Source organism: Canis lupus, chromosome 16, assembly GCF_003254725.2.
Source record: "Canis lupus dingo isolate Sandy chromosome 16, ASM325472v2, whole genome shotgun sequence".
Classification (NCBI taxonomy): Eukaryota; Metazoa; Chordata; class Mammalia; order Carnivora; family Canidae; genus Canis; species Canis lupus.
In genome coordinates, this window is record NC_064258.1 from 6,025,286 (window position 1) to 6,053,259 (window position 27,974).

The 27,974-nt window shown below is 47.0% G+C and overlaps 1 protein-coding gene and 1 long non-coding RNA gene across 5 annotated transcripts; one reads left to right on the forward strand and one right to left on the reverse strand.

The window, feature by feature from the left end:
- TCAF2 (TRPM8 channel associated factor 2) lies at nucleotides 1-24,252 on the forward strand. 3 transcript variants are annotated; one of them, XM_049094646.1, is made up of 8 exons: nucleotides 1-235; nucleotides 2,454-3,099; nucleotides 14,399-15,390; nucleotides 15,684-15,781; nucleotides 16,794-17,007; nucleotides 17,326-17,565; nucleotides 18,465-18,802; nucleotides 18,916-19,871. In XM_049094646.1, the coding sequence occupies exons 2-8, from the start codon at nucleotides 2,477-2,479 to the stop codon at nucleotides 19,063-19,065; spliced, it is 2,655 nt and encodes an 884-aa protein (XP_048950603.1). In that variant the 5' UTR covers nucleotides 1-235; nucleotides 2,454-2,476; the 3' UTR covers nucleotides 19,066-19,871. The 3 variants fall into 3 exon arrangements, with proteins under 3 accessions (XP_048950603.1, XP_025289606.3, XP_048950602.1); XM_025433821.3 differs by lacking the exon at nucleotides 18,916-19,871 and adding an exon at nucleotides 21,463-24,252 and having other exon boundaries at nucleotides 27-235; XM_049094645.1 differs by lacking the exons at nucleotides 1-235; nucleotides 18,916-19,871 and adding exons at nucleotides 1,671-1,834; nucleotides 21,463-24,252 and having other exon boundaries at nucleotides 1,938-3,099.
- LOC112650911 (uncharacterized) lies at nucleotides 935-24,032 on the reverse strand. Of its 2 annotated transcripts, XR_004805489.2 has the most exons (5): nucleotides 23,897-24,032; nucleotides 18,740-18,796; nucleotides 15,150-18,377; nucleotides 1,626-1,681; nucleotides 937-1,072 (listed from the first exon to the last, which is right to left on the reverse strand). It is a non-coding gene; the product is annotated as an uncharacterized LOC112650911 (long non-coding RNA). The 2 variants fall into 2 exon arrangements; XR_003130522.3 differs by lacking the exon at nucleotides 1,626-1,681 and having other exon boundaries at nucleotides 935-1,072.
- Nucleotides 24,253-27,974: the final 3,722 nt, after the last annotated feature.

Consider the following 27,974-nt stretch of genomic DNA (forward strand, 5'->3'; position numbering starts at 1 on the left):
GCGGTCCCCTGCGCCCCGTGAGCCCCGGCAGCGCCCCCGCCCCCCGCGCACCCAGCCTACCCGGCCCCAGGCGGTCCGCTGCGCCCCGCCAGCCCCGGCAGCGCCCCCGCCCCCCGCGCACCCTGAGCCCGCGGGGCCGCGCCCTCCGCGCCCTCCGCGCCCCGCCCCGGCCGCCCGCCGCGCACTGCCGGAGCCCCCCGCGCCCGAGCCAGCGCTGCACATCCGCCTGCTGCTCGTGAGTCCGCCGGTCCGAGGGCCCTGGGGTTGGGGCGGGACCGAGCCGGGGACACTGGTGCGCCCCGGGGGCCAGAAGCTCCCGAGAACGTGCCCTGGGCCGGCCTGTTCCTCTCTTCTCAGGTCCCAAGTTTCGTTTCGTTTAGCTGGACTGCTGCTGTTTGCTTTTTGTCTCAAAACACACCGACTTGGGGGTCGGGAACCTGAGGGAGCCGTGTGCGCGGGTGTGTGCGTGCCCGTGCGGCGCACCCCTCCGGGGGAGCAGGACCTGGGGCATCTCCTGCGGCGGGGTCGGCTTGCCCGGCCGCCGCGGGTCCCGGGGCAGTGGAGGCCGCTGTCTCAGAGGTGCTTGGGCTTCCTGACCTCTGTCGCTGCTTTCCCCCTCCTACAGCCGAAACCTGAGGTCACCCACACGCCCCGTGACACTGCGCGTGCGTGTTGGATCTCTTGGGAATTCACTGTCCTGGGAGCATTACTGAGAAACAGGCGGTCAGACGGGAAGGGAAGTTGGGGGGTGGAAAGGAGCTGGACTTTGTACAGGAAATACAGGGCATGTTCAGGGGTGCCGCACCTGCTGCAGGTTTGTAGAGAATGTAGCAGGAAAAAAAAGTCTGCAAAACGGCGGGGGGGGGGGGGGGGAGGCCAGACCTGGGTGGCTTTCAAATCCAAGGCAAGGCTCCCAGCTTTTACCTTTTGGGGACTGGATGAAATTGGAGAGTTTTTATTACAAAGAGGAGCGGATAGGATGGCTTGAGGAAGACTGTGGGTGAGAATCCGTCCTGAGACTAAAGCCAGATCCGTGTAGTCTAGGTGCCAGTACAGGTGATGTTCGAGGGACCTGGTGACGCAAGATGAACAAAGTGAGGGAGGCAGCTGGCTGGCTAAGGAAACAGGAGAGAGGCAAAGGGAGAGGAGAGCTTTGGTGTCTTAGGTTCATTTCTTCCCCCAAAGTACAGCCTGCTATAAGAACCTGAGTCAGGTTGTTTGGGATGTGAGCCCAGAATGCCAGAGCGAGGATGTGGGAAGGGAGAGACCAGGAAGGAGGGAGGGGAAGGGAAGGGCATAGGGCTGAGCTGTTTACCCTGTGGCCAGCTGCAGCTTGGAGCTGTGATGAGGAACTCCAGAACGCACCTGGGGACCATCACACCTGGCCGTGTGTCCCCGACATCCCCCCCCCCCCAGTGTCAGCTAACCACCACTTCAAAGCTGCCCCTGTGCACCTGCCCAAGGGACAAGGCATTCCAGCGCTCAGGAGATTCCTGCCTGGTGGCTCCTGAAGTTGGAGGTGGGCCGAGGGGAGTGGACAGGGCACCCGGAGTATGGCCTTTGTCACTTGGGGGAGCCAGAAAGGTCAGCATAGGGACAGACCCTCGTGTTTCCTCAGTACTCACCGTGTGCTCACAACAGGGGGTTTTCATATGCATTCTCTTCATCAAAAACAATCCTCCTGGGGGTATATGAGTCTCTTTTTAGGAATGGGGAAACTGAGGCTTAAGTAATTTATCCAAGAGGAGCTGCTTCAAGGAAATAATCAGCTCAATTTTAGGCACCCTGAATTTTAAAAGACCTCTGGAAACCACAGGATGCTACCCACCTACAGGTGAGGGCTGACATGATAAATTGGGAGGCATTTCAATTCATTTAGTCAGAAGTATCCCCCAAAATGCAGTTTCTGGAAGGTCACCTGACCTTTTTGTCCACAGAGATGCAGTGCAATACCAAGGCAACTTCTGCACACCAGTTCTCCCCTGCACACCAGGCCCCTCCCTGGGCCACTCAGGTCCTGCTCTGCCCCACCCGGCGCCCTCCGGCCACCCCGCCAGGTGCTGCTTTGGGCTGGTGTCCTCTCCTCCTGAAGCATTTCAGATCTCGGTGGAAATGTCAGTTCCAGCTCCACAGTCACTCCTTCATCTAGTCCTTTCCTAACATGCGATCTAGATTCTCCAGTTGCCTGATAACCCATCACTGGTTTATCTTCCGAAGTTATTAATTGTTGCATTTCCCGTATCCGTTTATGTACCCGTTATTGTCCTTCCCCTTCTGAAATAGCAGATTCATGAAAGTGGGGCCCTTGTCTGCTATGTTCCTTGCTGTATTCCCAGGGGTTGGCCCACAGTGGGGATCCCAGTAAATGGCTTTTGTGTGAATGCATTTGTTGTGTTTTTCGCTCAATCCTTCATCAGTTCTAAGCCAAGTTGAGTCTTTGGTTTTCTCTGCAGCATCTGCAGCAGCTAGTTGAACCATGGTGACAACTCCCACCCGGGCTTTCGAGGCCCTCATGGATGGAGTGACCAGCTGGAATGTCCCCAAAGACCCCGTCCCATGTGAACTGCTTCTTATTGGAGAAGCCGCCTTCCCAGTGATGGTGAATGACAAGGGACAGGTCCTCATTGCTGCCTCCTCCTATGGCTTAGGCCGCCTGGTGGTGGTGTCCCATGAGGGCTACCTGATGGATGCTGGCTTGGCTCCATTTCTTCGTAATGCAGTGGGTTGGCTCTGTGCCTCACCTGGGGCTCCCACTGGAGTGCACCCCTCCCTGGAATCATTAGTAACTATCCTGCAGGCCTGTGGAGTTCAGGCACAAGTTCAGTCAGACCTGGGCCCCCCCCTGGGGGTTTACTGCATCAATGCCTACAATGATAAGATGACTGCAGAGCTGATCCAGTTTGTGAAACATGGAGGTGGCTTGCTCATCGGGGGCCAGGCCTGGTATTGGGCCAGTCAGCATGGTCGTGACAACGTGCTGTCCAGGTTCCCTGGGAACCAGGTGACAAGTGTGGCTGGAGTGTACTTCACCGACATCTATGGGGACAAAGGCCGGTTCAAGGTTTCTAAGAAGATACCCAAGATCCCACTCCAGGTCGGGTGAGTGGTATTTCCCCACAGGGAGTCTGACACATATTAATGATAGTTTCAATCTCCCTCTTCAGTGAGCTTCCTTTTTTTATTTTTTTTAAAGTAGGCTCTGTCCCCAACATGGAGCCCAAAGCAGGGTTTCAACTCATGACCCTGAGATCAAGACCTGAGCTGAGATCAAGTGTTGGATGCTCAGGGGCCCCTGGGTGGCTCAGTCGGTTGAGCATCTGACTCTCAGTCTCGGAGTCTGAGAGTTCAGCGTAGAGTCGGCTTGGGATTCTCTCTCTCCCTCTCCTTCTGCCCTTCCCTCTACTCATGCTTGCTCTCTCAAAAATAAATAAATAAAATCGTTTAAAGAAAAAATTGAACACTCAACCAGCTAAGCCATGCAGGCACCCCCGAGCTTCCATTTTAATACACGTGATTCTCCACTCTATTTTGGAACCACCAGAAGCCAAACACAGGATGATGAAAACACACCGAGGCCCGAGGGGGGCTGGGTTCTCTCTGCTACTCCGTCCTGTGGCCAAAGAGAAGAGCTGATCTCACTCACCTCTCTGTTTCCCGTGTCTAGCACCTGGGGTGGCGAGAGCGCGTATCAGTGTCTCTCAAACAGATGAAAGAACGCTGTTGTGGGAGCACTGCCGGGTGCCAGGCCGGGTGCCAGGCCCCATCCAGCGGACCTAGCCTTCCCTCCTGCTCATTTATATTCCAGTGCAGAGTTAGGCAACTGAGGAAACGAATCGATAGAAACTCTAGCGGGTGCTGATATGCGCTACGAGGAAAGTAAAGCATGACAAGTGGACAGAGTGACAGGGAAGGGAGGGGAGGGTACTTAGGGTCATCAGAACTAGGTGGTGTTTCAAACAGAGACACTTAATACAAGGAATTGACTAAACAGAGCTGAAAACCTCTACAAGAGACAGCACGGTAGCCGAAGGCTTAGTAACAGCTGGACTGACAGGGTGTCCCTGGAGCCCAGGTGCCGAGTCACCTGGTGGACGCTGGAGCCATGTGAGGCCTGTCTAGCAGGACCTGGGACCCCAGATGTGGGGGCTGTCCATGGGACCTGGGGTCTCAGAGGAGATGCCCCAATTGTCAGCAACACAGGCTGAAGAGAGAGACAAAGAGCCTGGCTCCTTCCCTCTGCCTGCCTGGCCTCGGGCCTCTACCTCTGCCCCCCTTGGGTGTCCCCACCAGAAGCCAGGGAAGGGCAGTTCTCTGAAAAGCCCAGCAGGCTGGAGAAGCGCGGTAGCGAGTGGGTGTGAGTGCCAGCAAGCAAGTGGCCGGCTCAGAAGGCCTCTCTGGTCTGGTCTGGGGACCCCTAAGAGATCTCAAAGAATTTAGGGAATGAGCCTTACCAACATCTGTGAAAAGAGAACTCGCAGGGAGGAAAGGAGGAGGCCTGAAGCCGAAGCCCACCTGCTTCGTTGCAGGAACATCAAGGAAGCTGGTGTGCCCGGAGCTGAGTGAATGAGGGCTGGTGTAAGGGAGAGGATGTGGGTCAGAGGAGTGACAAGAGGTACTTCTATTTCGAAAGGAACCCTTCGATGGAGAACAGGCTGCAGGAGGCAAGGGTGGAGGCAGGAGACCCATCGGGAGGCTCCTGAAACAGCCCACCCAAGAGGGGCAGGTGGCTCAGGGTGATAGCAGCGGAGCTGAAGGTGACATTCGGGACCCGATGGGTGAACATGGAGTAAGAGGGCAAAAAGGCGTGAGGACTTTGGGTCTGGATGCCTTCAAGACTGGTGTTGCCACTTAAGGAGCTGAGAAGGCAGCTCAGAGGAGACGGGGCATTTCATTCTGGACACTTGGGGTTTGGGATCACATCACAGGTGAGATCGGTGACCAACTTTGGCCACATGTGACGGAGGCCTCACCACAATGGATTGACTGTGCAGGAGTTAATCTTGTGTAACGTGAAGTCCAGATAGCTAGGCCTGTGGCAATGACAGGCTCATTCATTCTCTGTCTCTCTCTGCTCCGCCTGCACCCCTGCCCCTGCCTTCATGGCATAATCACCTTTACCTTTATGGGTACGAGGTTGCCCCTCCCACTTCAGGCGCTACACCTACACCCGGGCCAGGAGAAGCTGGGATATCCACACCCGCTGCGGCGTACGTTCCTTTTGATTCAGAAAATAAAATATTTTCTGGAAGCCCTGACCATTAGACTTCCTATTACATGTCAGTGGCCCAAACTAGCTCAGTTGGCCAGCTCTGCTGCCAGAGGGTGTCGGGGCGGGACGTTTTTAAAAGAGCACTGGCAACTCTGAAGAAATCAAGATGCTGATAGAAAGAAGAGCATACGCGTGGTGATGAGCAGCTGGCAGTGCCCCGGGCCGTCAGCCCCAAGCCAGGGTGCGCTTGGCCCTCCTTCCCTGTGACAGGGTTGGGAGGGGGTGGGAGGTGACAGGTTACACAGAAACATCAGGGTGGATCTGATCCACTCCAGCCCATTTTTGCTTCTAATTCTCAGGGACAAACCCCATGAGCCTGACTCCTCTTAATTGTGCCAAAGGCTCTGGTCCATCTTATTATAGCTATTTTTCTTTGTCTACACATACATTTTTCATCTCTGCTGATGAACCAAAGTTATATTTTGTGTTCCTTTTGACTTTCAGTTACAGAAAATTTCAAACATGCAAAAGTAGAGACCTTCATAAGAACAAAGTCAGTTTCACTGGAGCACCTGGGTGGCTCAGTGGTTGAGCATCCGCCTTTGGCTCAGGTCGTGATCCCAAGGTCCTAGGATCGAGTTCCTCGTCAGGCTCCTCATTGGCAGCTTGCTTCTCCTTCTGCCTATGTATTTGCCTCTCTTTCTGTGTCACTCATGAGTAGATAAATAAAATCTTTTTTAAAAAATCAGTTTTACTGATAGCCCCACCCCCCATTTCACCCCAGATTACTCAGAAGTAAATCACAGACATCGTATCAGATTTCAATATGTATGTCTAAAGTTATAAACATTTTTGAAAACATAACCACAGGATACCGTTGTCACATCTAAAATTGTTAATAATTCCTTAATGTTATCATGTATTTCCATGATTATCTTTTTTTGTTCAAAGTTTGTTGAACTTGGTATTTATTAAAGCCCAAATATTTTGACTGATGGTTCTGACTTTTATATCTCATATGAGTTGCCTCACCAACTCTTCTTATCTCTTGCTTTGTTCTATTTTTTGTTGGAGGAAGTAGGTACTTTGTCTTGAGCAGTTTCCTGCAATCAGAATTTTGCTGATTACATCCCTATGGTGTCATTTAATATATTCCTTTGTTCCCTGTATTTTCTGCACACTGGAAGTTAGATCTAGATTCTATGGCTGGGATTGGCAAACTGGCCAGTGGGCCAGCCCATTTTTGTAAATAGTTTCATCCGAGGGACGCCTGCGTAGCTTAGCAGTTGAGCATCTGCCTTCAGCTCAGGGCATGATCCCGGGGTCCTGGGATCGAGTCCCGCATTGGGCTCCCTGCGTGGAGTCTGCTTCTCCCTCTGTCTGTGTCTCTGCCTCTGTGTCTCTCATGAATATATAAATAAAATCTCAAAAAAAAATAGTTTCATCGGAACACAGCTACACCCGTCTGTGTACCTACATGTTGTCTATGGCTGCTTTGGAGCTACCAGGGGCAGAGTTGAGGAGTATCAGCAGAGACCAGGTGGCCCACAAGCTTAAAATGTCTATTACCTGACCTGTTAACAAAGTCCCCTACACACACCCCGATTTAAGAGGCTTGATGAGATTTATGTTTGAATTTTTGGCCTGACCACTTTAGAGTGGTACCATGTTGTGTGTCCACAGGACGGAACCTAACGTCTGTTTCTCTCATGGTGACATTAGCAGTCATTAATAATCATTGCCTAACCCTAGATTCATTAATTCATTAGTGGTTATAAAATGATAGGTTTAAAGTTCTAGCATTTCTTTTATTTAATATTTAGAATATTTCTATAAAAATGAACTTCCCTTCCTCCACTATTTGCTTCCTGCACTATTTTCCTGTGGTCCAGTCTGTGTAGGGAAGGCAGGACAAGTGCTGGATTCTGCTTCTCTTCCCCTTTTTAACCGGTTTTCCGAGCACTGGTTTGAGTGGATCCCTAGAATCTTCCAAAGGCCTCCATTGTGAACTCATGGATTGAAACACATAATAAATGTGTTTCATCTTAGGTTTGGCCATTATGAGCCTATTCACAAAAAGGCTCCTGAAATTTTTTTTTTTTGAAGATTTTTTTATTTATTTGAGAGAGAGAGAGAGAGAGAATGGGCATGAGCAGGGGAGGAGAGGCGACAGAGGGAGAAGCAGACTTCCCAAGAAGCAGGGAGCTGGATGCGGAGCTTGATCCCAGGATCCTGAAATCATGACCTGAGCTGAAGGCAGACGCTTTACCAACTGGGTCACCAGGCACCCCTGGAACTCCTGAAATTTCTGACCCAACCTTCATGGACTTCCTTGTTTCCGTCTCATGTTCAACACGTTCCTGCCCCCTACCTAAGAGCAGCCATTTCTCCAAGGAACCCTTACTTCTTTGAGTGGGAAATGGTGTTTAGGAAACAAAGTCTGTTGGGTGCTCACTGCTCCTGGGCTGATCATTGTTTCCAGGCCTTTTGAGTGGGCTGAACTAAGAAATAAGTATTTTTAAAAGATACATACATCAAGAGTTCATACTGATGCTTCAAATTCAACTTCAGGGCTACAGGGTTTTATTTAATTGAACAATCTTACATCTGTTTCCTTTTTACCCCTTGATGAAAAAATGTGAGCTCTGAAAAAAGTAACTTAATGATTCATTGGCTTGATACCACAATACATACATAACGGTTGCTAAATAACGGTACTACCAGCACAGTTAAAGATGATTTTCAGCTCCTTTCATCCCTATGATATATTTTATTAGGTATATAAAGTCAAATTACTATTCTTTAAAGACACTTAGACTAGCTCTCCTCTTTGTGGTTATACCACTAAGTGGACACACATGAGATTCATTTAGATATTTTACCCTGCTTTTTGGGAGTTGCATTTGTGAATTAATATTATTGTAAAAAATATTATTGTATAGTTATGTAACATAGCTGTGTGGGTCTACAGTAAAATATTAAGCCAATATTTTATCCCTATTCCCTTAACATAATTTTCTTCTCTCCCTTTAAAAAAAAAAAAACTATCTTTACTCCACTCTTGGTTGATACATGAACACACACACACACACACACACACTTGAAAAAAGGTGATAGTATACCACACTTATTTTTCTCCACCTTACTTTTTTTACTTAATATTATTTTCTGGAGATGGCTCCATAGTAGCCTATAGATATTCACTATATATTTTATTACATTGAAATGTATGTGTGCCGCATAATTTATCCAGTTGGTTTTTTACTGACAGACATTTGAGTTTCTAGTATTTAAAATCTTTTTCCAGTATTCTTTTTCTTTTTTAAAGATTTTTTTTTTTTTTTTACTTATGAGACACAGAGAGAGAGAGGCAGAGACACAGGCAGAGGGAGAAGCAGGCTCCATGCAGGGAGCCCGATGTGGGACTGGATCCCAGGACTCCGGGATCACACCCTGAGCCAAAGGCAGATGCTCACCCGCTGAGCTACCCAGGTGCCCCTTTTTCCAGTATTCTTACTATTACATCTATCCTGCAATAAATTCCTATGTGCATGTCTTCATATTTTTACCATATCACTGCAAATAAGATTGGTGAGTCAAAGGAGAAGTGCAAATGTAATTTCTGCTAAACATTTAATTCCCCAGAATTGGGTTCCCCAGGAACCCAGCTCAGGAACCAACACAGTGTACAGGAAGTTTACTAGGAGGGACTCTCCAAATCAATGCCTATGGGGGAAGGGGAGATGGAAGGATTGGACAGGAGAAATTGGGCCGTGAGGTAGATACTTAGTAGCAAATACTTTTAATGGTATTTTCACTATTAAGTAAAACACTGGGAAAATTCTAAGTGTTTAATAAATGGAACATTGCTTCCATTATTATGGTATATCTTACTCTTCAGCTCCTTAAAGACTTATTACTTAAAGAATAAGAAAATACTCAAAATAAAATAAAATTAAGATATAAAATTAGATTAAAATGATATGCCAAATTTGTTAAGGCAAGTGTATGTACGTAAGTAGAAAATAAAATACTAGAAGAAAATAAAACAAAGTTTTAATAGTGTATCTCTAGGGATAAGTTGATAGGTGATGACTGTTTTCATCTTTAAACATTTCTGTAATTTCCAAATTGTCTATAATTATAACCTGAGAAAATTTTATATTACTTCTCTGCCTTTTTATAAAATCTTAAACAATAGGAAACATTTCCTCAAATTATACTTAAGACGTCGGCTCGGATTCAGTCCTCCTTCACCTGGCATCACCTTAGAGGTTTTTAGGGAACTTCCCTGCCAGCAAATCTTGGTGCAAAGCTCCTGGACTGACCCAGCAGGTTTGCTAACTTCAGATTCCTGCTAGAGGCAGGAAATACTCTGTCTGCCAAGGAGAGGGGCAGTGTCTAAAAACCCAACAGAAGATAACTCTCAATGTCCTGTCCCCAAGGGCAAGAGCTGACCCACACCTGTGGTTATGTACCCAGGAGGGCACTGCCCTTGCTTTCATATGCAAGGTCAGATCCAAAGGCACTCACTGCTTTTAAGCCAAGACACAGTGGAGTCTAGGGAAAACATTACTCCCAGAACAACAGCTCAATACACAACAGCTCTAGACCTGTAAGGTCTAGAATGTATTAGGAACTGCTCACATGAAGGTGACGCCCTTGCGTCCACCCCTGGTTCGGGGGAGTAGGCCTAGCCTCAGGTCCCCAAAGAGTGGAAGGGCTATCCCCAGCAAGTGTGTATACACGCATCCCGCATTCATCCACCTTCCCAGGTAATATGGAGGTTGATATACTTCTACTTTCACTTTCTTGTTTCCTGAGGTTTACAGCATGCACTTGAAGGCAAAGATCACCTGGGTCTGCTGCTGTCCTTGCTGGGGATAGTCCTGCCCCCTCCCCCCATTCCCACTCCCAGGTGGGATGTGTGTGGCATTCCTCAGGCCCCCCTGGCTGCCCTAAAGGGAAAAACAAATGCTTCCCTAATAGAGATCACAGTCCAGCAAAGACAGGAGTCGCCCTCAGTTTACAAATGTCTTAGTGATTTACAAGAAGGAAGCATTCTTATCCATAACCTAACTTCCAGAAGGAAATGCCTGACTATTTTAATGTCAATGCTTAACTAGAGGGAAAACCAACCTTAACTGGACAATGGCAAGGCCTCCAGTATCTTGGAGGTCCTCCTTCGCATATGAAAGTTCTTTGGAAAACCTCCCTTTTCCTGATCTCACCCAACTCCAAGTATATAATCAGTTGCTCCTCACAACCCCTTTCCAGCTGTTTCTGCCCACAAGTCCTGTCCCAGTGCTTTTTTTTTTTTTTCAAGATTTTATTTATTTGAGACAGAGAGCAAGAGAGCACAAGTGGAGAGGGGAAGAGGGAGATGCATACTCCCAGCTGAGCAGAGAGCCTGAGGACTTGATCCCAGGACCCTGAGGTCACGACCCTGAGATCAGGACCTGGGTTGAAGGCTGATGCTTAATCGACTGAACCACCCAGGCACCACTATCACCATGCTTTAATAAAACCATCTTCTTGCACCAAAGACATTTCAAGAATTCTTTCTTGGCCTTGGGTTTTGAGCCCTAAAGTCTTTCCTGCATCAGTCTGAGGTCCCTCTGAACACCACCACCTCTCATTTCCCTTCTTCTTCAGTGTCTCCTGCACTGTCCTCTCTGAAGGGACACATTGCATTTCCTTTTCTATAAATGCTGTATTATTTGCACCTTCACATCTGTTTATTTATCTAAATATTTATTTATTTATTTATTTATTTATTTATTTATTTATTTGGATGGGGGTGGGCAGAGAGAGAGAGAAAATCTCAAGACTCGCTGTGAAGTGTGGAGCCCGATGCAGGACTCAATCCCAGGACCCTGAGACCATGACCTGAGCCCAAATCAAGAGCCAGATGCTCAACTGAGTCACCCAGGCGCCCCAACCTTCACATCTATTTAAAGCCTCTTTTGCACAAACTGTACATGTTGATTGCCATATACTCACCTATGGGCTTAATCCAAGGACTCAATAATTAAAGGAGAGTTTCTGCTGTGTGGACAACACTGGCTGTAGGGGCAAACCACCCTGGATTTGCTTCCCGTTCCCACCAGTTATTAGCTAAGAACCATGGAGCAGCTGCCTAACTTTTTTAAGCCTCATTTATAAAGCAACAATAATATATTTCAGGTTTATCATGATTTAAAGAGAGAATCCAGATGTGTAGATGCCTAGCATATATTAAGCCTCATTAAGTAATAGCTACTTTCAATATTTTTCAGACTTCAATATTGTAACTAGATAGTATACAAGATTTTAAATATTGGTAAATAGATCATCTGAGATCATTCATATTGCCCGTCTAACATTGTCAATCTGTTGAGAATTGCCTCATGTCCCATCTACTATGCTTGCTCCTCCTTCCTTCTTTTTTCTTTTGAGAAATATCCCATCTTCTTACAAAAATATTTCTAAAGGAATTCAAGGTTACTGTGAAAACATACAACAGAAATATGTAGAAGAGAATGGCAGGTTGTCTTCTATCCCAAGCCTCTGAACTAAGGTAGCTACTACCACTCTGAGAAGCTTGATGCAGATCATCTAATTTGCTCATCTGTGCATGTGTGTAAGCCAAAAAATGGTATTTTTATTTAATGTATCATGTTTGAGAAAGTCTGTTTCTTTCTGTATATTTATGTCACAGATTGGTGGAATATGGCATTCTGGGCTTTCTGTTGTCCTCAGAGTTTGGAAGACTATTGCCCTATTGTGGTCTGGTTCTAATCAAGTGTGTTTTTATTCCGCTTGAATCATTTCTATTCTCTTTTTTTTTTTTCTCTTAATGTTACCGACTCACTGGATGCTGAGAGAGCCATTACCATCCCAAACGTGATTAGGAAGTCATCAAATTTTAATTTGCTTTGCAGCAGTTTTTGCTTTCAGTGCTGTTTTTAAGATCCTAAAAACTGATGAAAATTGTATCTTTGGTTAAGTGTAACTTTTACCCATGGAAAAATATTCATCTTTGTGTATTTTAATTCTTTCCTCTTTGAATTCAGTTGCATCTCTAATTAATACTAGCACTTCTGATTTCCTTTTGCAGTGTTTTCCAGATATAGCTTTGTTGCTATCTAGATTTCCTCACTTGCAGCCCTTCTGGATCCGTTTCAAGTCTGTCTTTTACAAGCAGCTGATACCTAGATGTTCTTAGCCCAATCTAAGAGCCTCTGTCTTTTCATATAGAAATTTAACCCATGCATATATAGTGATAACTTCAGTGTATCTCTTACTCTTGCCTTCTTATTTTGTTTTTATGCTTTCTGTCTACATCCTTTCTTAAGTTTTCTCTATTCCTTAAATTCCCCAACACATTTGTAGATTATACATTTCATTCCTATTTTTCAAGCAGTTACTTTAACATTTTAAGTTTAATTTGTGATTTTTAATTACCTGAGAAAATAAAATTTCTTACATTTTCCTTATTTGAAAAAAAAAATACTAATGAGGCTAAAGCCGCTTTGACCATCTCTTTCAAAACCAGCCCTGTCTCACTATCCACAACCCAAAAAAGTTTATTGTGGTTTTACCCTGACTTTCTTGACATTTACGTTGACATATATTAACTTTGTTTTATTTTTGTCTTATGTCATCGGCATCACCAAGTTCTGCTATTTTAGAAATTTTTTTTTGCTCAGCAGAATGTTCTGGACATCTGTCCACGTTAATTCGCATGGATCTACTTGCTGTTATTAACCAGTAAATAACAAGCCATGGTATGATTAATGCCAGTTTTTTATTTGTTTCTCCCTTATGCTGAAGAGAAATTGGGAGAAATTGTACAAGAGGTACTTTTTTCAGTAATGTTTTGCTACTTGAACAAATTCTTTTTAACGTTTGATTTTTAGAATGAGACAATAAAGTTTTATAAAGGTAATTAAAATTATCTATAATCCCACTAGCCAAGATGGTCATTGAAGACATTTTGATAAATATGCCTTAGATTCTGCTTCTATGACTGGTTTGATGTTTTCTATTTGTCTTTTTTTGTTTTGTTTTGTGTTTTTGTTTTTGGTGGTTTATGAAAGTTGGCTTATTTAGGGCACAGTTTCTTGGAATCTGATTTTTAATTTTTTTCCATTAAGCATTTTCCAATATTATTTAATAATTATTTTAATTACCACATGGTAAACCATATACAGTTAACCATAACTTATTTAACCAATCCCCCATTGTTTGACATTTAGAGTATACAAATTGGTTTTTAAAAAAATCTTGAAGTACAGACTTTGTCTGAATTTATTACATTTAGACCATTTCTCAATAAAAAGTGGAAAATAATTTCATCAGATTTAAGTGATAATTTTAAAAGAGGGCATGTTTGCATAAATCTTTAAGTGTAGTACTAACAATTTACTTGTGTTTCTAGCTCAGAGCTAGGAATTTGATGTTTCCACAGCTTTTTTTCCCCAGAAAATTAGCTCTGAGAAATGTAGGAGTAGGATCACTTTCTCTAGGAATGGACTACTTTTTTCTAACCTATTTATATGTTTAATTACTTTAAAAGACATGAAAGTCAAGTCAGAATATTCAACACTCATTTGACTAACATGGGAAGAATTCCTGGAAGTGTTTACTTGGAGAAGATGGACTTGAAGATGTACACATAAGGCCACTACCACACTCCTCAGTATCTCATCAAAGCGTTTTTGTTTTGTTTTGTTTTGTTTTTTTAAGATTTTATTTACTTATTCGTGAGAGAGGCAGAGACATAGGGAGAGGGAGAAGCAGGCTCCCTGCAGGGCTCCATCCCAGGATCCCGGGATCACAACCTGAACCAAAAGGCAGATGCTCAACCACTGAGCCACCCAGGTGCCCCATGTGTCATCAAATCTAGGACCACATCAGTTATAAGCAGCACCGTTATCTTATATGTCACTAAGAGCAAACACTCCCAAGGAAACAATGATATACCATCAGTTGGTTGTTAAAAGGTAAAGAAAAATGCCTTAGACTCGAGAAAGTAAACGGCATTACCTACTCAAATCCTAGCAGTTATTAGGGAGAACGAGGGGATTGGCATGAACGAGGTCATCTTTGCACCCCTGCCCAGATTGTGAGTTTGTCTACCTTGTGAGTTTGTCTAAGTGCTTCTCCGCCTGACTGTCGCCCTTCTGTCCCCCTGTCACTTGCCAGGTGTGGGGAGGTTCTCAGGCAAGATCAGCAGCAGCTCCTGGAAGGGATCTCAGAGCTGGACATCAAGACGGGGGGAGTCCCCTCGCAGCTGCTGGTGCACGGCGCCCTCGCCTTCCCTCTGGGGTTAGACGCCTCGCTGGGCTGCTTCCTGGCAGGCGCCCGCTACGGCCAGGGCCGGGTGGTCCTGGCTGCCCACGAGGGCATGCTCTGTGCTCCCAAGCTGGGGCGCTTCCTGCTCAATGCTGTGCGCTGGCTGGCCAGAGGCCAGCCGGGCAAGTGTGGGGTGAACACGGGTCTGGAACACCTGTGTGCCCTGCTGTCGGAGCATGGCCTGGAGTGCAGCCTGCAGCCCCACCTGACTCGGGGCTTGCGCGTGTACTGCTGCACGGCCTACAGCGACCGGGAGGCCCGGCAGCTGCGGGAGTTCGTGGCCGAGGGTGGGGGCCTGCTGATCGGGGGCCAGGCCTGGTGGTGGGCCTCCCAGAACCCGGGCCGCTCCGCTTTGGCCGGTTTCCCCGGTAACATCATCCTCAACGGCTTTGGCCTGAGCATCCTGGCTCAGACTCTCCAGGCAGGCCGGTTCCCTGCCCCGACCCCCGAGATGCGGGGCTACCACTTGCGCAAGGCGCTGTCTGAATTCCAGGCTGCGCTGAACCACGGGGCTGGGGACTTGGGAAAGCTCTGGCTGGCGAGGCTGGGAGCAGATGGCGCAGCCTTCCTGCAGATCCCTGCAGAGGGGGTCCCTGCTTACCTATCCTTGCACCGACTGCTGAGGAAGATGCTGCGTCTGTCGGGCCTCCCGGCCGTGAGCCCCCAGCGCCCCGTGGCTAGCGACTCCTTCGAGGCGGCGGTGCTCTCCTTGGCCACCGAGCTGGCACGTGCCGGGACCGACTGCTCCCAGCTGGTGCAGGAGCTTGGGACCTGGACCTGCAGCTCCAGTCCGCACCCCTCAGAACACCCCATCACCGTGGAGATTGATGGGAGCAACCCAGGTAGAGAGCGAGGAGCGCACCCCGAGCATCAAACCCTGGGGGAAGCGGGGGGGTTCCCGGGATCGCAGGACACTGCAGGTGCTGAAGCTCAGGTGGGGCAGCTTCACTGTCTCTCGTGTGCTTTGGGGAAGATGGGGTTGGGGTCCCGCTTGGGAGGGATGCGTGCGAACGGGAAGCATGGATGAGTTGAGGTAGGCAGGGGAGGGGTTGCGTTTCCGGGAGGGGTGGCGAGGCTCCAGGTGCAGCAGAACCAGGTGGGGGAAGAACTCAGCCTGTCCTCTGGCTCTTGGCAGGCAGCTGTGATTCCTGGGTGAGCACCGGCCTCTACCTGCCACATGGAAAAAGTGCAGAAGTCTCGCTGTCGGAAGCCGCAGCCTGTGCTGGCCTGAAGGTAAGGCCAGAACGCCCACTGCTGACACCCCAATCCGCAAAGCCACACCTTGTCCTCAGCTCACAGCAGGGCTGCTGGGAGGCCAGGAAGGGACTGCTCTGCCCATTTCACAGATTTCATAGATGAAGCAGCTCAATTTCAGGGAACCTAAAGGAGTGACCTGGTGCCAGAGCTAATTTCAGGTATTCAAACCCAAGCCCCTGGATGTCCATGTATAGTAATTTTACCTCCCCACGGGGATGTGAGGGGGGCCAGCACCCGTCACATCCTCAGGACCACACCTGCTTCACCAACAGCACACGGCCTTTCTGCATTATACGTCATTACCTAGGCACCCAGAGGGTGTGCTTCATCTAGTCACAAATATAGGCCCTACAGACAGAATTAAAATTGTCCTGCCTCAGCTCTGAGGGTCACTTCCTGTTACAGGGGGTCTTTTGCTTACATTAAACTTAAGAAAAGTAACCCCAGGACTCCAGACAAAACAGCTTTCAACCCATCTGACCCAGAAGGAGAGCCCTTGACAAAGGGAGAAGTGAGAATCAATCCTCCTGGCTCAGGCCAGATCCCGCTGCCTCTGGATGGGTGGCCTCCTGTCTGTAAACAAAGGGTGGGCCACGATCCCCTGTGGCTCATCCTGGCTTTGGAGTCACCACATGGGCATCGCCCTGACATGAGAGCCTGTATTCCACGTGGTACAGAGGCACTGTGGGGCCCTAGTCAGTTTCTGTCTCAGGGTTATCTTCCCTGGTCTATCTGGTGACAACCCACTGTTGAGTTGTTTAAATCCCTAGGAGAATGGTTTTACATCCCCTTCAGTCCCTATGACTTTTGAAGTACAAAAATTCCTTAAGTTTCCATGCATAGCTCATAGAAGGGGGAAGCTGGTGTTTTTCTAAGACCTGCCATTCACTCAGCACACACATAGCACCCCCCCCCCATACACACACACACACCACACCACACCACAGGGACCTAATTCCTCCTACACATGGTGGAATCACCTCCCCAGGTACAGATTGGCTGCCACACCGATAACTTGACCAATGCCAGCAAGCTGTCTCGAGCCCCTGTGGTGACTCACCAGTGCTGTATGGACAGGACCGTACAATCCATCTCCTGCCTCTGGGGTGGCCTTCTCTATGTCATTGTGCCAAAGGGCAGCCAACTGGGCCCCATATCTATCACTGTCAAGAGGGCTGTGCCTGCCCCCTACTACAAGCTGGGTGAGTGGACTGAATGCTAAGGGTCTAAAGAAGGGGTGCTGAGGATGCCACCATAGTTATGGACTGCTTGCTAAAGGGGGATGGGGGTAGGGATTGGCGACAGAAAGCAGAACCGTTCAAGATATAGTGGAGGTGGGAGCTATGGCATACCATGTCCATGGAGACACCTGGGCAGAACCAAGGGGAAGGTCTGGAGGCCTGTCCTTCACTTCATAGCATGTAGATGACATGTAACTAGTTCATTATTTCATTGTCCTCCTCCTGGAGTTCAGGGTAAGTTGGGGAAATGGATAACAGGCTCATGATATTTATTCCCAGGTAAAACCTCTCTAGAGGAGTGGAAGAACTGTATCCAGGGGAGCCTGGCTCCCTGGGGAGAGCTGGCAACGGACAATATCATCTTGACGGTGCCAACTGCAAACCTGCAAGCCCTGGAGAACCCCGAGCCTGCACTCTGCCTCTGGGATGAGATGATGTGTGCTGTAGCCCGGCTAGCAGCCCGGCCTTTTCCTTTCTGCCGTCCCGAGAGGATTGTTGCTGACGTGCAGATCTCAGCCGGTGGGTGCTCCAGGGGTGTGCTCCCAGTCAGTGGACACCACTTATTCATTATTTTGTCTTATTTAATGTCCCATATGTAAAAGGCATAATCTTACCGGTAAAAGAAAAAAGACATAATAGACATAGACCTTGACGGGGATGCAAAGATGTTCCCATGTGAAAAGGTGAGTCCTTTACATCTACAAAGTGAGATTTCACAGGATAGCAGAACAATCTCAGGGGGAAAAAATCACTACCAGGAGTTTACAGACAGCAATGAGCCTCCTCTTCATTGTTTCAAGGAGATGTTAAAACAGAAATATTTTTTCAAACGTAAGTCAGAGTTGGCAATGGAAGGAAGGAGTAGGGAAAGAAGTTTATGGTAAGTATTGAGAGGTTTCCGTGAAAGAAAAAGAAGGAAACGTGTTTCTGACATAGAGAACATTCCTTTAGACCTCACTTTTCTTCTCTTATAAAAGGAGAAGATCATCTCTGCTAAAGAGTATAAATCTGTACAGTGGGTGGCTTACACGGCGGAAGAACTGACACGGCTCTGACCCCAAGGATCCCAAATCCAGACATGGGACGTAGTGCTGCAGACTCACACGATAGGAAATGCACAAAATAAAGCACTGAACTGTAGCGAGAACAGCTGTGTAAAGTGTATTCGTCTTCTTCAGGGCCGGAGAGGGAGGAGGGCATAACCCTGGCGTGAAAGGCTGGGAAAGGGGCTGGGGACTGTTCAGTTTCTGACCAAGTAGCCATCTGCTTTCCAATCAGCATGGACATTCTGGTATTCCTGGGGGCAGCCAGGATGGTAAGGAAAAGTTACCCTGCAGAGAGGAATGAAGGGGGATGGTTTGTGTCCCCCCGCCCCACCGACCCCACCATTGCCTCATCTCTTCCTTCTGCATCATCAGGCTGGATGCACTCCGGATACCCCATCATGTGCCACCTGGAGTCAGTGCAAGAGCTCCTCAATGAGGCAGGCATGAGGAGCACGGGTCTGTGGGGACCCATCCATGAGCTGGGTCACAACCAGCAGCAAGAAAAGTGGGAGTTCCCGCCCCACACCACTGAGGCCACCTGCAACCTCTGGTCTGTCTACGTGCATGAGACGGTCCTGGGCATCCCCAGGGCTCGGGCCCACCCTGCCCTGTGCCCTCCAGAACGAGAGAAGAGAATCCGAACATACCTGGACAAGGGAGCCCCTCTGTGTGACTGGAATGTGTGGACGGCTCTGGAAACATACCTACAGGTATGGAGCAGAAAGTCAGGAAGGGCATGGGGGACCAGACTGCATGGTGGGGTTTCTCTAAGATGAGGATACTGACACTTGTCCCACTGGCCTCCTATCCTTTGTGACATTAGGTAAGAGGAAATGAAAAGTATTCTGGAAAACAAGTAGAGAAAATACAGCCTACTGGTCTACTGGTCACGAGCAGAAGTTCTGAGTTAGTCATTCTTGAGGTTGGAGCCCAGCGCCTCCACTCACCAGTTTTGACCATGGTCACCAGATAAGTGCTCCAGAAGGGGGAGCTGTTTTGTTGTGCTTTGTTGCTTCTCACCTTCGTTCAGGGCATCAAGTGAGTGTTGCATCCCTTCAGCCCCTCATTGTAACAGTGGTGTGTCTCTGGGACAACTGTGTTACAAGAGGCTTTTTTAGGAGCTCATTGTTGTCAAGGTCTGACTTCAGTTACCCACTTGAAACTGAATGAATAAGTGAGGGGGATCCCTGGGTGGCTCAGCGGTTTAGCACCTGCCTTCGGCCCAGGGCATTGTCCTGGGGTCTCAGGATCGAGTCCTGCATTGGGCTCCTTCCATGGAGCCTGCTTCTCCCTCTGCCTGTGTCTCTGCTTCTCTCTCTCTCTGTATCTCTCATGAATAATAAAATACACTTAAAAAAAAAAAAAGAATAAGTGAATAACCAACCAAGCCAATGGGAGAACCCCAAAGTCCTGAAGCAGGTGGGCTTCCTGTGAAAGGCACACAAAGCCCTGTCCCTCCCCTGACCTGCACTGAGCATTAATGTCTCCGAGTTGTCCCCAGATCGGACCCCATGTGCGGTCCACCACAGCCCTGCAGGAGAGTGGTGTCGCCCACTTCTCCCAGAGGCAAGTGCCAGGTTCCAGAATTTCAGCAGCCTGTCCCGTATCGCTCGTTTAAATAATGGACCCAGAGCCTAAAGTAGGGAGGTAATGACAAGTCTCAGGCTTTGGCACTGCCACACCCCCTCAAGTTGTTTTCTTCCCCGTGTTTTCTATGAGTGAACGCAGACAGCTCGAGTCCACGAGATGACTGTGCACCGCCTCAGGCCTGTGTCGTGCAGCCACTCTGAGAGCCTACAGGGAAACACACTAGAAATGCCGTTTGCCACCAAAGTGTCAGCGAGAGCCATACATGTGCCCTCCCCACCCACCCACTCACCAGGGAGCCCTGAAGATCATTTTGCAGAAGCTATGGAGAGACCCATCACCTTGGAGTCCTTGGTCTTGGGATGGGCAGACACCTTCGGACTCCTCCACCTGCCCCCTCCCCCTGTCACCTTGCAGGTGCTCCCTACCTTTCTCTGTCTTGGCAAGAGCCTCCTATGTTGTTCCAGCCTCTTGCCTCCACCCCCACAGTCCATCCTCCAGTTTACTTCCCAAATAACCTCAAAATCTCACTCTTCAAGTGGTCTCCTCCACATACAGAGTAAAGTCGAAGCCACTTGGCAGGGTGCAGAAGGCCCCGCATGACAGGCTTGCACCAGCTCCAGCTCCCGTTTCTCGGCCTCCCTAGTTGGCCTCCCTAGTTAGCCTCTACTGCTTCCCTCCTGCCCCCGAACACATCTTCCGCCTCAGCTTCCTACCCACCAACCCCCATGTTTCCTTCCCGTGGCCGAAACGTGCTTGAACATTTTAACCCGTTGCCTCTCTCACCTGTCAAAATTCAACTCTATTGCCCTCTGCTCCTGACATTATTTCCTTTTTTGGTAATTTATTTACACATCTGTCTCTCCCACTGACCCGCGACCTCTGGGAGAACAGGAGCTCTTCATCACTTTTGTGATCAAATATCAGTGTGCACCATACCTGGCACACGGTAGATATTTAATGTTATGTGTGTAAGAAGAGTTTAATGTGTTGATGTACTAATAGTGACGTGCAGGAGGACTGTCAGAGCCCAAGGCAGTGAATCAGAGGGAGGCCTTGACTTCAGGATGTCATCTGTCCTTGGAGTCAGAATTCTCCTCCTAGGACACCCCAGGATCCTCGCGCGTTCCACATCTCTATTAGCGAACAAGGGCCTCCTGCCCGTGGCTTTCCGGTGGGCCACCCCTGTGAGAACCTAAGTCACTGTCCTTTTGAGCCCCTGGTGATGTGCCTGCATCTTTCTTGTTTTGCCCCAAAGCGAGTGTTCCACAGAGCAAAACAGTAGCCTTGACGACAGTTACCGATCTGAGATGGCTGTATAAGAACAGGGGCTTTACTATGCCTGGGAAGTGTTGGAAGTCCCCAGCCTTTAGGATCCCAGAGACCAATCATGAAAGACACGAGGGTTTCCCACCTCGGTTGGGCTCAGACCCATCTGATACCTAGGAAAACACTTAGGATCTGGGGATATAACTTATAAATTAGAGATAATGATAATAACTGTCATTTACTGAGTATTTACGTCTTTTCAGATATTAGCTTCCCTGTGAGGTCCCCTACTAAATTCGGGGGCTGTCGGTTCAGTGGCCAAGAGGCGGAATGCACCAACAGGATTGTATTTATGTGCAGGGGTAGGATGGGGAAACAAAGGCAAATCACAGGAGGGAAGTTCATGAAAGATCAAGGGGAAGGAATCACTGTGACTGAGATATACTTTGAACAGGCATGTTGCAGGTACTATGACAAATTGGCTCCTCATCCTGTCTCTTCTTTCTGTTCTCAGCTGCAGGAGGCCTTTGGGTGGGAGCCCTTCACCGAGCTCTTTGCAGAGTACCAGATGCTCTCTGGCATCCCCAAAGACAAGGCTGGCAAGATGAATCTCTGGGTGAAGAAGTTCTCTGAAAAGGTGCAGAAGAATCTGGCTCCATTCTTTGAGGCCTGGGGCTGGCCTGTCCAGAAGGACGTGGCGAATAGTCTGGCCTATCTGCCTGAGTGGCAGGGAAACCCCATGCGGGTGGACATGCATCACTAGGAGTAGACGAAGTGTAGCAAGGTGGCGGAGGGAGAGCAGTTATGGTCACAAGACAAAATGACACCAACTTTCTCAGGAAAATGCCCTCGTTGCTGCTCCCCTGTTTATACTGTCACTGTCACCTACTTGTTTCACCATCTAATTCTCCAGCAGAGGATCTTAACGTCTGTGCATCTTAAGATCCTACGGGCTCTTGGCTTCTACTTTTGACCAACAGTTCTTTCTTTTCTTTTTTTAAAGATTTTATTTATTTATTTGAAGGAGGGAGAGAGCACACACAAGAGAGCAAGCACAAACAGGGGGAAGGGCAGAGGGAGACGGAGAAGGAGACTCTGCTGAGCAGGGAGTCTGACGACGCAGGGCTCGATCCCAGGACCCCGAGATCATGACCTGAGCTGAAGGCAGATGCTTAACCACCTGAGCCACCCAGGAGCGCCTTGACCAACAGTTCTAAAGACCATGAGTTTCCGTAATAATCTCATCCCTGCTGAACTTGAACACGGCTACTAATTTTTTTATGCTTTGGGAAGTTCTCTAACAGCAAAAGAGACAGGCTGGTATAGAGAGCCCTGAGCGGCTTTGGCTTTATGGAAAATCTCTTAAGGTCTCTGTACTTCTGTATTCTCATCCATGACATGGGGATAAAAGTCTGCCGTTTGATGGCAGTGAAGTGTTCATCCACTGCGACACGCATACACATGCAAGGGCTTTAGCTTTGGCCAGGGCTCATGGTGGCCTGTGTGTCCAGTCTTGTGTGGACACCCTGAAAACCGAATCCCACCTCAGAATTGGCCACCTTGAGATGGGCATGCAGTCCTTGTCCGTGTAAGAGTATTTAATGCATATCAGTGTTGTTCCGGACACGGTACTAATGATCCGTACTGAGATCCTGTTCTGTCTCATGTCCTTTCTCCCACCGCTGCAAGGATTCTTGGGTATGACACAACCCGAAGAATGGTGTAAACTCAAAACAGATGATATAAGGGGCACCTGGGTGGCTCCATCAGTTAAGCATCTGACTCTTGGTTTCAGCTTGGGTCATGGTCTCAGCGTCATGAAATCAAGCTGCCATCAGGCTCTGCATTCAGACAGAGTCTCCTGTTCTTCTCTGCTTCTCTCCCTGCTTGCTCTCCCTCTCAAATAAATAAAATCTTTAAAAAGAGAGAGAGAGATGGTATAAACTCAAACTGGATGACATAGAGCCACTTGGTCTTCTTGGTTAGTTGCACGTTCTAGTACTTTTTGTTTCAACCAAAAGTAAATGTCACAGTAGCAAACGCTACCAAGTCCACCAGCCTGTTTGTTCTTAGCACAAAGCAGGCGACAGACCCTTCTGGTCACTACAGAATCAAGGCACTGTCTGGTGTTAACAGCAGCCATGCTGAGAAGTCCACGTGCATGACAGGCTCCACCTGGGAGCAGGATTATAGCAGGCGCAGCAGAGCAATTAACCCATAACACAACCTCCCTGAGCTTTCTCATAATCCATTCCAACCCATCCCAACCCTTTGGCTACGTGGAGTTCTCACTGAAGCTTTGTCTCCAGGATTAATGAATGAGGTGTGGCCATTTTTCTCTAGCTTGATTTTGAACCATATTTTTGCTGTTTTGAATATCATTCCATGAGCTGTGTTGAGAGTAGAGTGGCTCCTCAGAAGAACAACTGACCGGTGGAAGTCTTCTTCTGGATCCCATCCTCTTCCTCCTGATTCTAGGATAATTTCCTTCTATTTTAATCTTATCGTTTGCCAGGTGCTTTTCACTTGAAAGGGGCTCAATAAACATTTGTGAAAAGAAAGAACAGTAATGACACGTAGCACACAATGAGCAGTCAGTGTGTCCCAGGCATTGTGTGGGCTGTTTTCTGAGTCATCTCATGGAACCCTCACAACAGACCTTTGAAGTAGGTACTGTTATTATCCCCACATCAGAGTTGAGAAGACAAGACAGATATTTAGGGATATTAAATAACTTCTGAAGTCACCAAGCTAATAAGAGGAAAAGTTGAACCCCCAGGGCTTGAGTGGAACTCCCAGCAATGAAAAAAAAATCATCCTTGAAGGATTTATAATTGAAACAGAAATTCACCTAGAAAAGAGAAGCTCATCAAACTTCTGATTTGCCTCATGTTAACTACTGAATTTTTGTTAAATATCAAAGTTAACCTCCCAGAAGGCATTAGTACCTGATTTTCTGGTTGTCTCCGCAAATGATTAGCCTATCGGTAGGGAAAGGATTTGAACCCAGGAAATTCAACTTCAGAACTGGTATTCTTAACCATGATGTTAAGGAGGAGAGCACAGGTGGTTACTACTGGGTTTAAGAGGTTGCCATAGAGACAAAGACAAAACCTGACTCTTCCTCAACACTCTGTAGGGGAAACTGGAGCCTTCCCTTCTTACAATTCTAAGTTCACAATTACTTGTAACTGTGAGAATCTCAGGGTATTCCATATTCCAGAGTATATTTAATGCTCACAAGGATGTTAATGGAGCCATGGTGAATCATCAATAAATGCTGTTTGCCAGGAACTGTTATAAATGCTTTTATTTATTGATGCTTACAACAAAGCCACAGAATAAGTACTAATGCTGTCTCTGCTTGGCAGAGAAGGAAGCAGAGATACAAAGGTAAGTGGTGAGGCCACATTTCCAACCCTGGAAGCTGGACCCCCAAGCCCACCCTCAGAGCCAACATACTATATATGCTTCCTGGGTCTACTGCAATCGGCAGCTCTGCTTGCGAGAGACTCGCGTGTTTGGCTACTGAACCACAAATGGCCAACCCGATCCAAACTGCTAAAAACCAAGCATGTGATTTCTAGTTGCTCAAAAAGAAAATTACTTAATGATAAGGGTCATTCATCCAAGGTACACATCCTTTAATACCACGACCCTGCCCTACCTAGTCTGGAGGATTTTAAAGATCTGATACTTCAAAATCACAGCTTGGTGGAGTTCTAGAAGCTTGTCTCAAACACAAGACTTGTATCCAAGTGTCCTTTGCTCATTCTGAAGGATATCCCAATTTCCATCTTCATGTCTCAGAACCCGTGGGACAAGGAACCACATATTTTTTCTTTAAGATTTTATTTATTCATTCATGAAAGACACACAGAGAGAGGCAGAAACACAGGCAGAGGGAGAAGCAGACCCCCCATGAGAGCCCGATGTGGGACTCGATCCCGGGACTCCAGGACCATGCCCTGGGCCAAAGGTAGACACCCAACCACTGAGCCACCCGGGCGTCCCGTAACCACATATGTTTTATGGACTATTAAATCCAATGTCTGAAATATCCACATTCAGAGAAAACTGGATAAATTTCAAAGGAAAGACACCACCAGGGTAATTTAGGGAAGTAGTAATGGCTGCCTTACAGTTTTAAAGGCGATAAAAAGGACTCTACCTGTATCTTCTCCCTCACCACTGAGTTATTTAGAAGTATGGGCAATTAATTTCAAAAACATTGCAGAACTAGTGGTTGGTCACACTGAATGGAACCATACAACCTCCTACTTCCAGCAAATATTGTTAAACTGAAATAAATCCTGCTAAAGGGAATTTAAGTAATTTCTGTCGAGTGAACCTAGAGTTGTAGATTCTGGGGTCACCTATATTGTTCTTTGTCTCCTCCTTGTGGCTGCTCAGAAACATTACAATTTCTGACCTTCAACAGCACTGTTCCATGGAGGCAGAGGCAAACAGTCCCTGCCCTAGCTTTCCTTTACAAGAGCTATCCATGCTACTCTTCCTTTTTTTTTTTTTTAATATTTTATTTATTTATTCATGAGAGACAGAGAGAGAGAGAGAGAGGCAGAGACACAGTCAGAGGGAGAAGCAGGCTCTACGCAGGGAGCCCGACGTGGGACTTGATTCCAGGTCTCCAGGATCAGGCCCTGGGCTGAAGTCAGGTGCTAAACCCCTGAGCCACCCAGGGATCCCCATGCTACTCTTCCTATAAAGCAACTGGCTCTTCACTTTTTAAAAAAATATTCTAAATGAATTTTTTAAAGCCAAGAAATATAACTTTTAGAAGAGGGCAAATACACAAATTCCCTGAAGGGGTAATTTAAAGCCTACTGTCCAAATCTTTAAGATCTTTGAAAGTTTGTCTTTATTATGAAGGCAAGTATCTCACCAAAAGACCCCTCATGGCTTTTGATCTTTGAATAGAGATACACAAAGGAGGCCAGCTTCGCTTGCACTATCCATGAAAAAATCTCCCAAATCAATGTACTCTTACTCAAATAGAAATAAATTCATCTACTGTTTAGCTCGTAATATTGTTGAAATGGATTTAGATTGTTGGCATATAAGAATAACTTCCCATATCAATTACACATATGAAATTTTGGTTAATACTTCTTATTAAATTATGAGCTTCATAAGATAGATGATCATTACAGCAAGCCCAAGAAAATCTTTAAAAAAAAAAAAAAACAGGGCCCTGGGTGGCTCAGTTGGTTAAACATTTGCCTTTGCTCAGGTCATGATCTTGGAGTCCTGGGATTGAGTCCCATGTCAGGCTTCCTGGTCAATGGGGGTCTGTTACCCCCTCAAATAAATAAATGAAATCTTAAAAAAAAAAAAAAAAAAAAAAAAAAAAAAACCTTCCCAAAAGATACCATTTTGGCCACAGAGATATCTACACCATAGAGAAATATCCTCCCAAAGTAAACATTACCTTTCTGTCACTTAAACCCTCTCTCCTAGGAAACAGGTTCAGACATGAGTAGTCTTTTTAACTGATGGAGTTAGACCATTCCATATATGGGTAGGATCCTTCAGTCTAACCATTTGGGATGTACATGAACTAGTGACCACCCAATGGGAAAAAGAAGTAATAAGATGCTCTTTGGATCCCAGTATAGGCTGGCTTTCCACTTGATTCATACCACACAGAAAAGGAAACTTGGCCACTTGGTTAAAAAAAAAAAAAGTCTACTCATAGAATAATATTGAGCGCTACAAACTACTTATCAAAAATTGAATAATGATAGGATAGCCAGCCACAACATGGTTAGGCTAAGAAGAACTCTGGCAAAAAAAAAAAAGAAAAGAAAAAGAAAAAGAAAAAAGCATAATAGGAAATAGAACTCAATCTACTGAGAACTTCACCTATACCTGCATCAATAATCACCTCACCAAATGGGGGCCATAAGCAGGGAATTCTGACTCTATCCTGAAGACCAGAGTCTCAGACTCAAGGGTCTTTACTTCTTTTGGGGGGGGGGCGGATTTTTAAAATTATTTTTTTAATTTCAATTCAATTTGCCAACATATAGTATAACACCCGGTGCTCATCCCATCATGTGCCCTCCTTAGTGCCTGTCACCCACTTACTCCACCCTCTAACCCACCTCCCCTTCCACAACCCTTTGTTTCCCGAAGTTAGGGATCTCTCATGGTTTGTCTCCCTCGCTAATTTTCCCCACTCAGTTCCCCTCCTTTCCCTTATAATCCCTTTCACTATTTCTTATATTCCATGGATGAATGAAACCATAGGATGATTGTCCTCCTCTAATTGATTTATTTCACTTAGCATAATAGCCCCAGTTCCATCCAGATCAAATCAAATGGTGGGTATTCATCCTTTCTGATGGCTGAGTAATATTCCATTGTATACATAGACCACATCTTCTTTATCCATTCATCTGTCAAAGGACATCGTGGCTCCTTCCACAGTTTGGCTGTTGTGGACATTGCTTCTATGAACATTGGGGTACAGGTGTCCCACCGTCTCACTGCATCTGTATCTTTAGGGTAAATCCCCAGCAGTGCAATTGCTGGGTCATAGGGCAGATCCATTGTTAACTCTTTGAGGAACATCCACACAGTTTTCCAGAGTGGCTGCACCAGTTCACATTCCCACCAACAGTGCAGGAGGGTCCCCCTTTCTCCACATCCTCTCCAACATTTGTGGTTTCCTGCCTTGTTAATTTTAGCCATTCTCACTGGTGTGAGATGGTATCTTATTGTGGTTTTGATTTGTATTTCCCTGATGGCAAGTGAAGTGGAACATTTTTTCATGTGCTTGTTGGCCATGTGTATCTCTTCTTTGGAGAAATGTCTGTTCATGTCTTCTACCCATTTCATTACTGGAATCAGAAAAGACCCCAAATAGCCAGAGGAATGTTGAAAAAGAAAACCAATGCTGGGGGCATCACAATGCCTGATTTCAAGCTGTACTACAAAGCTGTGCTCATCAAGACAGTGTGGTACTGGCACAAAAGCAGACACATAGATCAGTGGAACAGAATA